We start from the raw sequence: 15205 nt of genomic DNA on the forward strand, positions 1-15205 counted from the left end.
GGGAAAAAATAGGCGGAACTACAGCAGGAAATAGGCGGACCAGACAGAGGAAGACCGCCCAGGGGGTGGGGTTTCGGTGCGACTCACTTGCGCTCCTCTGGTGTTTGATTTGTGCAAGTACAAGTGTTCATTTTATTTTATAAAACATTTTTAGTTTTCTGTAAAAAGCTGTGCAAATTTAACAGAACATCCTTAACTATTGATAGAAAATAAAACTAAAAACATCAATATATGTATTTATTAATTCTAATTCATTCCCACGGATTTCATTTATGTTAAAAAAAATAAACAAACTAGCAAGCCTATTTGCACAAATTATTTAGAAGCAAAGTCAGGCAAGCCAATTGATGTAATCACATGAATCTGCACGACATATTAATGATAGACTTCAAGCTGTGTTTAAATCACTTACAGAAACAAAATATATAACCTGTTGATCAAATAATTAACATGGGGATAATAAAAAGTTACTGAATTTCCAGTATCATTACAAGTATATTGGTCTTAGTGAGTGATGGAGTAATAGAAACAAACGAAAGTTGTCTACAGTCATTCTTTGTATTTGCTGCATGGCTGTACAGCAAATATTGGAACTCATTATCTGCCAATAATTATGGCAAACGTGGCAAATAAAGGGAAAAAAGATCACATAGCCTTTATTAAAACGTTTTTTATTTACATTTTTTTTTGTTTAACAGCAATTGTGAACATACAAGTGCAATTGCTGGTTTAAATCTCAGGGAGCATACATACAGATAAAATGTGACTTAACAATGTGTGCCTAAAGTTGAAAAACATTCTGCCAACAACACTTTAACTGATATCACTCTTTAAATAAAATACATAAAAAATATTTTTCTGTACCTCATTTCTGTCCCTGAGAAATACATGAGGTAATTATTACAGACAATTATTCAATCAGATACTATTGCTCTTCATGTTATGGAAGACATGTTAACACAACTAGGAAGAAGATTTTCTTATATATGTTAACATATATAGGCCTAATATGAATATTTGTGTTTGTATTTGTTTTTCATTTTGTGATTAATTTGTGTTTTTTTCGTCCTTTATTATTTGTTATTTCTCATTCTACTGAGGACTTTTATTTTTGTCTTTCTCCTAGAGGGGGGAAGTAAATGGGTGCTGCGGGTAGAAAAGGAGAGTGCGTGAGGGCAGAGTTGTTACCCATCTGCTCGAGTTTTTGAAAACTCTGTACCCTAAATTTAATTGCTGATACTAGCATCGTAATATTGAGAAGGCAAAGAATTGAGCATCAGAATCCTCGGTCATCTAAATTCCCACAACCTACCATGTAGCATATTCTTTCATTTAGCTAATGTATGCAATATTTTTGCTGATAATGTCTGCAATTTGTACATTGTAATTTGAATTGAATATATTTGCTTTAACTCAATTTGCTTAATTTGTCTTCAGACTTGTTTGTACTCATCTGTCCTGATGCATTGCATTGCTCTTCTATTCTTACAAATTAAGAGTCCCTGTATTAAACTCACTCCAAGATGCGTGCAGAACAAGCTGGAATCATACTTAAATATGTTCTACTTGCTTAACAGTTTCCTTGTCTATCTATATGATACAAATTACCATAGGCACTTAAAACATTCTGAATCTTTGTCTTTTTAAAATAACATTTCTAATTGAAGTGAACATTTTCTTAGTCATAGAACAGAATGCTTTTGTAATACATGATTGGTTGATCAAACAAGTCAAACATAAAGAGTTTTACAGTATTTTGCTGCAGCCGGATGCAGGCAACGTTCTTTGCATTTTAAAGAGCTGCGCTTGTGCCTCAAGGGCATCAGGCAGGCAGGAGCACTTGACTGCAGTAAAAACATGGCACTTTTTCTATAATAGACACTGCACTGGGGTCATTTTGTATCAAATTAAATGACATAGTTATGGAGTTAAGCAAGGTGGGGATGACAATTTAATGTTTTACTTTACTTACCCATGATGTGTATATGTTAGTCATGCATTCTAAGGTAAATTGATTTATTAATATCAATAGAAATTGTCCATATTGTATGACTTGTAAAAACTGTAATTCTTTCTCTGTAATCAACATCTCATTCAGTCCCTGCTTGTACACAGGATTCTGTTAAATACAAAAACATTTCCGTTTTCTTTTCAGAGAGAGGGACTCCTTATTTGGCTAAATTACAGTTCAGCTAATAGTCAAATTTTAATCGTTAGGATAAAAATGTATAATGTCTGTAATAGAAATAACTGATATTTTAAAGGCGAACTACATATCTAATGTACAAACACAACATTATAAGTTCAGTTAGATATACCATGACACAGCTATAGCCTACCAATAAGTAAAAAATATAATAAAGACTGTGTATTTTTATGCATAAAAACAATTTGTTGTAGCCTATATGAAACAATGGATGAAATTCTAAACAAAGAGAATTCACATTCATTAGCCAACCAATAAACCTGACAAATAAATGCAAGATCAGTGTTCAAAATCATGATCATTCTCTCTACACCCCGATATTTAATCTTTGATCTCTGACATTTGTTGATACAGGCCTAAAGCAGTTTATTTATGAGATAGCTTAATGAGTCAATGGTGAGTAGTAATGATTTACTGATTAAGTGATGATATCCAAATAGTATAAATGTGGGTTCATTTGAAGATAGGATCTCATGTTTGGTGTCTTTCATTCTACAGTACTATTTTAGGCTGATTAACCAGTTTTTCTGTATAAACACATGATGAAAGTGATTTTCTCTCTGCTGTTGTTGTACTCAACGTCACTTCATGCAGAAGAACCTGATGCACCAGAGAAAAATACCAAGCAAAACATCTAGAATGAAATGAGGGATGTCAGAGATATGATAGTTGATCAGAAGGTCATTATAAACATGCTGATGGAAGAGAACTCAGGCAATTATGCGTGTTCCTAACCATTTAAAATGATTTAGCTAGTACTATACATTTAGTAGTATTGTAATCAAGAGGTGGGGCAGTGAGCAATAACAAACGGCACACGTTGCGGTTTCATGCACTTTACAGCTATACGTAGAAGGCCACATCGAGGCAAGTGTCATCCATTTAAGTGAAGACACAAACTTTTAGCTCATTGCAAGTTGCCATGCCCATCATCATAAAAAGTTGGACGTATTGTTGAAGCAGCACTCAAAATATACAACTTTTTGACACAATGTTTACATATTTGGTTGTGTTTGGGTTGATAAGGCCTGCTAAGGTTTGTTGACGCTACACATTAAACTGAAATAGAAAACATTTTTACTTAAAAATATTTAACAAATTAAATTTTAGTGAAATGGATGATTTTTATAATTCTAGGGCTGAGTGAGCGACTGAAGTACACTGAGGCCATGATGGAAGAATTTAAGAATGAGAAAACAGGTAAATCAATATGTGTAATAGGACTATAATATTCCGACTAGATGTTTGTATGTTGGGCCCTTTGACTGATTTGTCATTTTCCGCTGACAGAAGGTCCAAAGGTGGCATTTTCAGCTGATTTAGGGCACCGTGGACATTTAGGTCCCTACGATACTGACATCACACTGACGTTCAATAATGTCTTCACCAATATTGGCAACAACTACAACCCAATAACTGGTAAGTCAGTGCACATTTAATTTCTTCCCTAAAATCATTCCCTATGTTTTTTATGTTATTATGCAATGAAATTACACATTTTTCATAGAACTTGCATAGAATTTTATCTTTAACTCATTCAATTTATTTAGCAATTTTGCATTTGTTTTTTTTCAATGGCAGGTCTCTTCACAGCAACAGTTAAAGGAGTTTACTACTTCAGATTCACAGTATGTAGTCCTCAGAAGTTGACATCTTTGGGTGGATTCTTGTATAGAAATAACGTAAAGATTGTGTCAATAGGTCAATGGCGTAGCCACAATGAGCACTGATATGGATCAAATGCAGCTGTTCTGTAGCTGGAATTTGGTGATGTAGTTAGCATGAAGCTTAACATAGGTTACGCCGTCTATGACAGTACAGATAACCTCAGCACTTTTAGTGGATTCCTCATTTACCCTCTATAGTAGTGTAGTATATATACCCATAGTATCTGGTCCTTCCTTTCACCAACAGAACAAGTGATTTTACAAATTGCCACAACATTTCACAACTTATTTCACAATTTGGTAAAATGGTGTCAACTCTGTTGAGGTAAAACATTGTTTTATGTTATAAATTAACAGAAATTAGGTTATTAATCATTAAAAGGCGTGACTGAAAAAGCCAATATCATTTCAGGTTACAACAGTGCATTCTTGTTGTCCTGACCTTACAGCATCTGCATGTTTGACAAAAGTAAATTATGGAAATTTCCTTCAAAAAATATTATATATCTTACATTTTTAATAACTCGTAATGTACTCATGTAAAATTAATTATTGTTATTATATATTTTAGAATGCTATGGTTCATGTTAAATAGGCATAATTAAATACAAAATGCATTTCTATTGAAGAAAACTCTTTTTTTAAACCCCTCACCACCAATCTCTGATATTTGCTTTGCTAAAGGGTGACATCTAGTGTATTGGAATGATGCATGGTAAAAATACACCCCTTCTGATAATACACAAGCTTATTTATATACAAAATGCATTTTTAAAAACTTATAATAAACAAAAATATGAATTCAAGTCTTTCTACATGATACATGTATTCTTTTTCTTTCCACTATCAAATATAGAACCCTTCTATAAATGCCAATTTTGATATGTATTAACATATATCATGACACATTTATTTTGAGAAGGGTACATAATATACTATATTCTTGAGCAGTATATTTCATATTTCATACATTATCAATTCAAACAAAACAGCACAATTATGCCTTTTATCTTATCTGTATGCTCTGAATGATCATCCATATTTATGTAAAAAATCAAAAATTCCTTATACCTCCACCTATCAATGTGTTTTTGTATAATGTCGGTAATTTTCAGACAGCCCCTTGGCATGGAGAAGAGCTCTCTCTCTCTCTCTCTCTCTCTCTCTCTCCCTTCCCACCCTTCCTAATTTCAGCTGAATTTAGGATGCCACTGACCCAGCACAGGATATGCATATGTGAAAGAGGGTGAGGCAGAGAGGTTGAGAGAGAAAGAGTGACCTAGTATGTATGTGTGTGTACGTGTGAGAAAGAGAAGGAGAGAGAGAGTGCACAAAGCTGAGGACACTGATCAATGCATCTTTGTACTTGCTGCCTCAGCAATCGAAGGTGAGAGCAAATCAAAACAAATCAAAAGCAGACGCCTCCAGAGAGGAGCGAGACGCTGCTGAACGGCATCCAATCAGCATCTGAGGGACCATGATTACTGTCTGCGGAGAGCTGGAGAAGTGACAGGGAAGGCAGGTGCTGTGTTTGAATACAATCTCAAGTGCAGATTTGAGTCATATTAGAGAGACTCCTCGCTGTCCCCACTTACTGGACAACTGGACCTTTTCTGGATACTGAAACCTTCAGATAAACACCTGCAACATGTCGAGAAGATCTGGAGTTCGGGTCTTAAGATGTAAGTGAGGGTAGGTCCTCGTGAATCAAGTGAATGCCTATTGTTTGTGTCTTCATCTCATTTCATCATGTATCTATTAATTAAAATCTCTGAGTTCTGGCCTAGCAGTTCATGCGTGTGTTTTGATCCATCAAGCTGTGGCGCTCATTCGGGCGATGTATGTTCAAATACAGTAGACTGCATTGTTTATTTTCATCGTTAAAGGTATTCTCTATTTTGTCTATTTAGCAAGATAAAAATGTTAGTAAAATCTAATGGAAATATTTACTCATGTACTCCCTAAACTAGGAGGTTTCTTAGTGAGGGAGTGAGTTTGGGCTGTTGTTATGTTGTCACATGTGGTGCCACCCAGAGGGGTCAATTTGACATCCACAACTGATCATAAAGAGAGAGACTGAACAAAATGATGATGTGAAATCACGTTGAAGGCTGAGAGAACGTATGTGTTCAATAATAATGAGATGAAAGGATCTGACGAAGTTAGATTTTACTGATGACAGTACTGTAAGCATGTTCATTGTGTGACTTCAAAGTTTTCATGTCATATTGATTCTTCACATCATATCTCTTTATATTTGACACCCACACGTTGACTTTTGGTTTGACGATTGGGACGTTGTAATAACTTCTGTATTCTGTATTTGCAAAAAGCTTTTCCTGAAATTTTAAATTGATTATGTTTCCTCAATTGTTTTTCTCATGGGAACCACTGGCTGATCCTCAGTGATGTTTGGTTTTACTACCCTTGTACGACATTTAGTCCCCACAATGTAGGCAAAACATGACCCACACACAGGTTTTTGAAATAGTGGTTCATTAGAAAACTATTGTCACCCGTTGATTAAAACGGTCTTTGTCAGAAGATTGCAGAAATTATCAGATGCCCAAGGTGGGTTGGAAGAGCGAGAGAGAGAGAGAGAGAGGGGGGAGAGATAGCCAGGCTGGCAGGGGTCCAGGTGTATCAGCGGAAAGGAGGGAGAGAGTCATGTCAGAGCAGAACAAAACGTTTAGCAGTGTGTGAAATATTTAATTAGTCACCACACACATACACACACCTATGTTGACAAGGTTAAACTCGAAGCAAACAGACCACATATTCTCTTTATTTGTGAAAACTTAGTTTATTGAATAATAGATCAGAGGTGATCAAATCTGCAAAATCATATGTAGTGATCTCTCTTAAGATTCAGGATTAAAAGAAGCTTTATTGGCCTTATAAAACAAATTTTACATTGTCAAAGCACAAGAAAATTAAACATAAACATTCTGCACAAATACAGATTAAGATAAAAATGAAATAAAAGTGTATACAGTAAGTATATATACAGAGAGTTTGGATGAAAGTTCTGAGTGAGGGTGACAGGATCCTTTCCTATAGTGTCAGTTTGTGTGTGTTGTGTCAGTGTTTTGTTATGTTGAGCTGGTTGTTCTTTTGTCATGGCAGGACTTGACATATCCTGTAAATATGTAATATATGTAAATATATAAAAACAGAAATAGAGTACAGTTTAAAGATTTACAATAGCAAAATATACATTTAAGTGTCAGAATAAAGGGATATAATAATTTAAGGTTCTGTACATACGTTGGAAACATCAGGTCAGGGCAGATTCAATGTTTTCTCTTTTGTTGTGACTGGCAAACACATATTGTGCAGCTAACACACAGCAGTCCTTGTGTTCTCCTAACAGATACGGCAGTTTCTCATCTCGCCAGTTTTCTCGTCTTCAAACGTATGATGTACTTGATCTTTCCATTAAACTTTGTCCGTATATTCATGTATTTTGTGCATTCTGTTAGGAAATGGAGTTCTCAGTTGTTTGAATTGTCAGAGTGGACACAGTCTCTGGTCCTTTGGCAGCCATGTTTGTCTGTGTCTGCCCGTCTCTATAGTGAGCATATGTCCACTGAGTCTGTATCTTGTCAACGTGGCTCTTAGTTATTTATCTATCACTGTGTACAGATAGTCTGCCATACTGTATTCTCTCTTTAGGGCAAAATAAAAATTATTTCACTTTGTTTGGGTTTCCCTATGAGTGATATAGTTTTGTTTCATTTGTGTTGAAATTTGGTTGAGTGTGATTTTGTAAGTATTCTTGTGGTTGAGACCATTTGTAGATGTTAGGATTGAAATATCAGAACTGAATCTCTGGACGAGCTAACAGAGAGGATTCATTTCTTTGCTCATCTCTTGGTGTTCGAGGGCTTTATGTCTCTCTCTCTCTCTCTCTCTCTCTCTCTCTCTCTCTCTCTCTCCCTCTCTCACTCTCACAGAAACACACACACACACTAACACAAATACTTTATTTAACTCTATTTGATTTCACCCTGTCCTCTGAATTTCACTTTGTGCTTTTCTCTCTCTCTCTCTCTCTCTCTCTCTCTCTCTCTCTCTCTCTCTCCTTCTCTCACTCTCACAGAAACACACACACACACACTAACACAAATACTTTATTTAACTCTATTTGATTTCACCCCGTCCTCTGAATTTCACTTTGTGCTTTTCTCTCTCTCTCTCTCTCTCTCTCTCTCTCTCTCTCTCTCTCTCTCTCTCTCTCTCTCACCTTTTCTGCTTACTGTCTCCAAATTGGACTCATCTAGTTTAAGTAAGAAGGTCTTTTGTTTTTTCTATTATCATGCCTTGCTTTCTGAAACAGCACTGTCATTATTGAAGCATTGCAAGAGTTTTTGTTGGCATCTTACTTCTTATAAAGGATTGCACCTCGACTTTTGCAAGTCTGCTCTTTCAACTTGTGTCTAGATATACTGTACTTCTTTCTGCATGCAGTAGCAGATGGTAGCGTCTTTTGTATATGGGTCATTCTCTGAAAAGTGAGACATTGGTATGCCGTGTATGTCTTCATGACTTACTGGTATCCTGATGTAATTATGTAGATTTGATAATTTGCTTAGTATACAATGAAAAATAAATTGAAAAGTTAACTTTTGTGATATCTGTAAAAGTTAATTTTTATTGAAATATTGAAATACTTCAATTTGCATGTCTTCATTCATTTAAATTGGTTTATATATAAGAGTTAATTTTCAAGAACAGATCATATTGCAAAAACATCATGCTTTTGTATTGCGTATTCCAATTATCATCAGTCAATCTGCAGTTGGGTTGTTTCTATTTAGTGTTAAATATATAAAAAACATCTAACTACACAATAAAACATGATGACCATTGATTTAAGATTATCTGTTTTTGCAAATAAACTCCTCATATAAAATATGAAACATTTGTAACTATGCTTGGTATTAAATTTGAGCAGGCATTGTTTTTATGTCATTATTTAAGAAAGATCTACTCCACCATAAATAACGTGGACTCCAAACATGAAAACAAGTGATATTAAGTCCGTCTGTCTTCCTTTGTCATGACATTTGGTCAATCAATGGACTTAACTTAACAGTTATCTTCTTCTTCCCCTTAGGTGCATTATAGTTGTCAAACGCATCGATTTATACCCAATTCTGCCTGAGCCAGATATACTTGAGATGGGTAGACGGGCAGCTGACCACACTACCCCTGTGCCAGTTCTTGGAGAACCTGCGCTGGTAGGAACACGTGGTTGGAGGACAGTGGCAAATGAGACCAGAAGTATGGCAGCTCTGACAATGTCTCATCATTGTAATATTGGAGTGCAGACGTCGCCTGCGATACGAAACAATCAGTCTTATCTGGAGGCCAAACAAATGGACACAATCATGCCACCTAATGGCCACCTTCCAAATGAGGCTGTGATGAATGACGAAGGTGGAAAAGACAAAACAAAAAGCATCATTAATAATAGAAAGAGTTTGGAGAACAAAATTAAAAAGGGTGTCACTTTTGAAGGACTGGAAAGTGATATTTCTTTGCATACAAACAGACAAATTAAATCCAGTCCTGTAGTGAGGGGCGTAGCTACCAGCAAAGTAAAATCCAAGTGGAATTGTCACATTACCAATGGGAGTGTGGTTGACTCTGAAGTAATGGGTGGGATCAGTAGTGATGTCACCGAAGGGGTGGAGCCAGCTACAGGACAGAAACCTCCTCGCTCTCGAAAGGAAATGTTAACCTTATGCTCCATGTCCATCTGCAGCACTTGTGGAGGAAGGCAGAATCCGGTTCCTCCTGCACTTTTCAGCCAAACCAAGACAATTACCCCACCAACTTCAGTTGGTTCTTTGGGATCTCCACTTTCGCAGTTCCATTCATACATGCAAATTGAAAGACAAATTGATCGGAGTACTGCACGGTCAGACCAGCATCCCATCACCCCAAACCTTCATCCCTACCTCAATGTGAACATAAACAAAAACTGGCCATTATCTCTTCTGACTGCTCAGCAGAGTGAAGCATCAAACCTTACTAATCATCATACGGTCAAATGGGAATCTTGTGCTGACACACACATTAATCTCACCGGTCACACATCAGTTCCACAGACACACACACTCGCTGTTAGTGTGATAGAGGACAAAACTCCGTCAAGGGTGGTAAACGCACCTTTGAACCGGAACAATCAGAAGCCTTCTGCACATCTAAACACATGTCCACCAAGACCCCCTCTGACTCCGCACCCTACCCACGTGCCCAAAGATGGCCTCACTCAGAAACCAGTATCAAGTACAGAGGTGACCAGCACACCACATGTGAACGCACACCTCAGATCAACTAAACAGTCCAACCTAAATGAGAAACAGCTAAACCAAGAAAACCAGCCGGCACCCTCACAGTCTGAATCTCAGAGCATACACAAACCACAGAATAAGACACACATCAAACCTTTTCAATCCTCAGTAAAACAACAGATATTCGCTCAAACCAACCCGAAAGCCGAAACTACCACTTGCGCATTACAAAACCAGAAACAACATAGTTTAAAAAATACAAGCATAAAAAATACTAGCACACTTTTTAAATGCTCTGATACATTACAGTCAAATCAGATAAGCACAGATTCCAAATCGAATACTAAATCCTCCACATCTTTTCATTTACATTCAAACGTTAAACATCAAACTACATCGCAGAGTTGTGCAAATAAAGGTGTCATATCCCCAAATGCTTCCATTGTACCAAAACAGAATCAATTCCCTAACGGGTTACACTTCAAATCTGACACGCACTCTAAACCGTCGATGTTCTCGCACACGAGCATTAAGCCTCAAAACGTCACGCAAATCTCTACTGACAAAGACACAGAATCCTCGGCCGCCTCTCCTCCTGAATTACATTCACAAGTTCCATTGGTAAATCACACACATACACACTCAGGGCCTCACAGAGAAGTACACTCGTGTTGTCATGCGTCGATGCACGCCGACACAAATCCATCTCAAAACGCGTCTTCGCACACGAACACACACAAGCAGCCTTCCCAGACATCCTCTCATGCCAGCGCTCACAGAAAACACACCAGCAGCGCATCCCTGCGGGGTATAACCTCAAATAAAGCCACGCTGTCATATCCCCACCCTGAGTCAAAAAGCCAGAATGACACTCAATTGTTTTTACATGACCCAAATACGACAGCCCATCACCAGGCGCCATTTACAACACAAACAATCGACCATCAAAACCTCTCAAATGCATTTACAGCCACTCAGACTAAGGTGGAGAATCAGTCGCACACCAAAGAATGTTCCCGAACGAGCCCCGGGGTCAAAACAGCCTCGCACTCTCTATGCGTTTATTCAAACGCACAGTGCAGGCAGACAGAGCCCGAAGTTCTCAGACGTTCTGTCCTAAATCCGCTGAGTAATGGCACTCTTGAGTCCTCATTACTGGCCATTTCATCCACTAGGGCTTTTCCTCCAACTGACTCAAACGCCAAGACTGGATTTAAGTCTTTGAGTGACGAGTCAAGGATTCAAGGGAACGCTAAAACAACAGAACCAGATCATCAAACGATCAATGCCTCGCAACCCAAACAACCACTTAGGCCTCCAAACAAACCACCCCCTTCTATGACCCAGAGAGCACAAATCGCACCTCCAAAGCCTTCATCCGCACCTCCACCAGCTCCCGTTTTTACATTTGTAATGGAAGACTCTGACAACGGCCCAAATGCAGTCTCTAATCGACACCCGCTTCCATCACCCTCAGACAATTCGCCCCGAAACTTGTCCCTCGGACACGCGCCTATGCAGCACAAACAGAATGTTGATAGTCTTAAGAATGCCAAAGCACAGATGGAGTTTCATTCCGGTTCCATCTCACAGGCTGTTGGGTCCGTCTCAAATGAACGGTGTTCCCTAACGCACGACCACCCTCCTTCTGCTGTCCGGTTGCTACCCGCATCGCCCCAATGCAGCAGACCACGAGACAATAAGCAAAGATTAGAGACAGTGGAGGTGAATCTGCAGGCCAACAAGGAGAGAATCACAACTCTGCTCAACATCATCCAGGACTTGGAGATGAGCCATGCGCTTAGCAAAGGGTGAGAGACAGAGAGAGTTTCTAAGATTAGCAGATAGTAGACAAGTGCGAATGGAGGACAGGATGTGTTAGAGGTAATTGTAATAAATATCCAGAGTGGTGCTGCTATGAAAGAATGCATTTGTGATTTAATTTTATGTAGATGTAGTTTTATCTGAAAGGGCAGGTCAATAATTCCTGTAAATTAGCAGTTTTTAGCAGGACACTGACTGCATTTAAAGAGACTGTATGAGTTAGTAGAGGGAAAATAAGTAAATAAGTTACAATAATAAAATTAGTGTGCCAAAATTAAAGTCAGTACACTTGTTATGTTTTAAGAGAATAAAGTGAACACAAAATAATGGAGAATAAAATAATACTGAAAATAGAATCCAGTCTGTTTCTAGATTAAACTATCTGAAGAATAAACCTTCAAGAAAATAAAAGTGAATATATTATTACAATATTAGGTTAGACTTGCATCATTAAACTTAAACATTGCCTTTAGAAAACGTGTCAAATTATACATAATAAAGAATATACTTACATAATGAAATATGTTTTTATCTTATAACTCCATTTGACCATATGTAAAATTAATACATTTAATTAAAACCCTTATAAGAAACTAATTAAAATGGACTATTGTTCACAGTTAAGCCCACAAATAATTGAATTGAAAAGTTTTTGTTTTTGTGGAAGCATAATGAATGTATTGTCAAAATATAACAAGTTTGTTTAATTGTATTAAAGTATTTACGTACACAATACAATTTTACCATTTTTAGGTTGATTTATAATCTATACTCTAAAATAGATGTGCTAATTTTAAGAAATGGATTTGTGTTATTTATTTAACACATTTTTACCCAGTTTCACAGACACAACTTAATTTAAGCCAGGACTATGCCTTAGTTGAATTAAGATATTTATTTCGCTTTTATAAAAATGCCTTAGAAATGGACATTACTGGTGTGCATCATGAGACTAAACAATGTCACCGATATGTTTTAAGATATTTCTGGGCAAGTTAAAATCAGTTAAAAAAGGTCAAACTGTAATTTAAGCCTGGGACTAGCTTTAAGCCTTGTCTGTGAAACCGGGCCTATGTGTTACTTTTAATGTTGATTTAGTTGAAGTAACACAAAACACGTTGTCCCAAGAAATAACACAGTGATTTGTTTATGTGTGTTGCTTTTAAATGGTTTTGCAGTGTAAATAATAAACCAAAAACATATGCATAAATTAAATTAAATTAAATTAAATTAAATTAAATTAAATTAAATTAAATTAAATTAAATTAAATTAAATTAAATTAAATTAAATTAAATTAAATTAAATTAAATTAAATTAAATTAAATTAAATTAAATTAAATTAAATTAAATTAAATTAAATTGATTTAATTAAAAATATGTTGTACATTTTCCATTTATATCCTATCCCTGTTGCTCCCTTTGTAGTCGGAGATGTTTTCGTACTGGCCAAGACCTAAGTGACTGTCCCACTTGTCAGAAAACTGCGTGTGCCGTCTACAGGTGACAACCACCATAAACACAACACACTACAAGAGAAACGTGCTCTTTAATGCCACCTACCTTTCACTTTCTACCTCACACCCTCTTTTCTGATGCTGTGTTTGTTCTAGTGTGGAGTACGATTTCCGTCAACAGGAAAGACGATTCAAGGATTTATTCCAGAGCCTGTGCCCTCGATCCCCAGAGAGAAGAAGAGATGAAGGATACGAAGGATCTCTTTCTTTACTCGCCACACTCATTCAAAACCACAAATTACATCAACTCAGCATCAACATTATGAGCCAAACGCAATCTGATAGTCAGAGTCAGCCTCAGATTATTTCTCAGATTAAGTCTCAGATTCAAACTCAGTCTCAGACTGAGAGTCAGCCTCATACTATTTCTCACAGTCAGACTCAAAATCAATCTCACATTATTTCTCATAGTAAATCTGAGATTCAATCCCGTAGTCAGTGTCAGATGATGCCACAGATTACATCTCAGGCTCAGTCTCAGATTATCTATCAAATTCAGTCTCAGAATTTGTCTCAGACACAAGCTCAATATCCGATTATGCCTCCGTTTCAGTGTCAGCCTCAGATCGAATCTAACCCCCAGAATCACCCACTGTTGAAAGACAAAATCAAAAGAAAGAAGTTATACAGAAAGCTGTTCGGCTGGCTACCCCGCAAAATCCAAATGAAGTGACTACGTCAGGCCAAGTGTCTGATTTTCATGCATGACTTTCTACCCTCTGGTTTGTGAAGTCTCAACCCTTTTTGGTTTTAAGGCAGTATGAAGTCTGACTTATCTTTTTTGGAATGGAGCAATATTCCCTGACATTCTGTGACTGTGAACTGCCTTGCCAAATACCGTGCAGCATTACCATTACAATTGAACTATAAATGCACCAGAGTTTGGAATACCATGACGCTTGCTGTGACTAAGCATAAAGGGCTTCCCCCCTCAAAATAAGGCGTGATGTGAAATTGTTGAACACATCACTTCATTTATGATCTTACAAGAGGACAGCTATCATGTGCTAGGGGTAAAAAAAGTGTGATGTTTTACATGACATGACTGACATGTGGAGCTTCAGTGAATGAATTTTAGCAAAATAAAACGCAAGTTCAAAGTTAAGCAACAAAGAAGGTCTTTGGCATCTTTTCTTCCAAATAAAATGTTCATAGTCACTCTAGTTACTCTTACATTTAAAGATATGATATGCTTGCAGCAGGAGAAGGGACGCATGTTTGAGGTCTCCAAAGCCCAAAACAATATATGGCCCTATAGTTTTCTTAAAGGCTTTGGAAGTTGATCGATGCTTGGTAGGGGGAGATCTGCGAACCATAAAGAACTTCAAATTTTGCTTCCTCGACACACTCATGGCTATCTATGTAACCGCACTTTTAAATCGACTCTAGAGCTGTTCATGCCCTGCTAGCTTTCTTTGATTAATAAGCTGCTGCCAGGGGCTATGCACTATTTTGGACTAGATTCTGTCTCAGCCTAGAATCTACAAAAAAGTAAATCTCTGCAGTGCGTGTAATGTGACAGTAGACCCAAATGTCAGCATCCCTTTACAGCAGAGCTCAAGGGTAGGGTTCTTTCTCCGTATCAAAGAGCAAGTGGACCTCACAGCTACCCCTCAGAGAAGACCTGTACCTTGAGCTATTCTAATACACTCCCATTATACGCCATGACACACAGCAAACCAAAAAGGGCA

At 37.2% G+C, this 15205-nt stretch overlaps 2 protein-coding genes across 2 annotated transcripts; both read left to right on the forward strand.

Annotated features, from left to right (window-relative positions):
* The first annotated feature begins 2748 nt into the window (after positions 1 to 2748).
* Positions 2749 to 4071, forward strand: cbln17 (cerebellin 17). Its single transcript, XM_056736044.1, is given in 4 exon segments — positions 2749 to 2920; positions 3344 to 3406; positions 3497 to 3625; positions 3788 to 4071. Coding segments are annotated over 4 exon segments (648 nt in total).
* A 1068-nt stretch (positions 4072 to 5139) lies between these two features.
* Positions 5140 to 14548, forward strand: LOC130411878 (uncharacterized). Its single transcript, XM_056736869.1, has 4 exons — positions 5140 to 5555; positions 8993 to 11986; positions 13426 to 13500; positions 13611 to 14548. Coding segments are annotated over exons 1-4 (3648 nt in total). The 5' UTR covers positions 5140 to 5553; the 3' UTR covers positions 14188 to 14548.
* The last annotated feature ends 657 nt before the right edge of the window (positions 14549 to 15205 follow it).

The sequence above is a fragment of the Triplophysa dalaica genome, chromosome 22 (genome assembly GCF_015846415.1).
Source record: "Triplophysa dalaica isolate WHDGS20190420 chromosome 22, ASM1584641v1, whole genome shotgun sequence".
Lineage (NCBI taxonomy): Eukaryota > Metazoa > Chordata > Actinopteri > Cypriniformes > Nemacheilidae > Triplophysa > Triplophysa dalaica.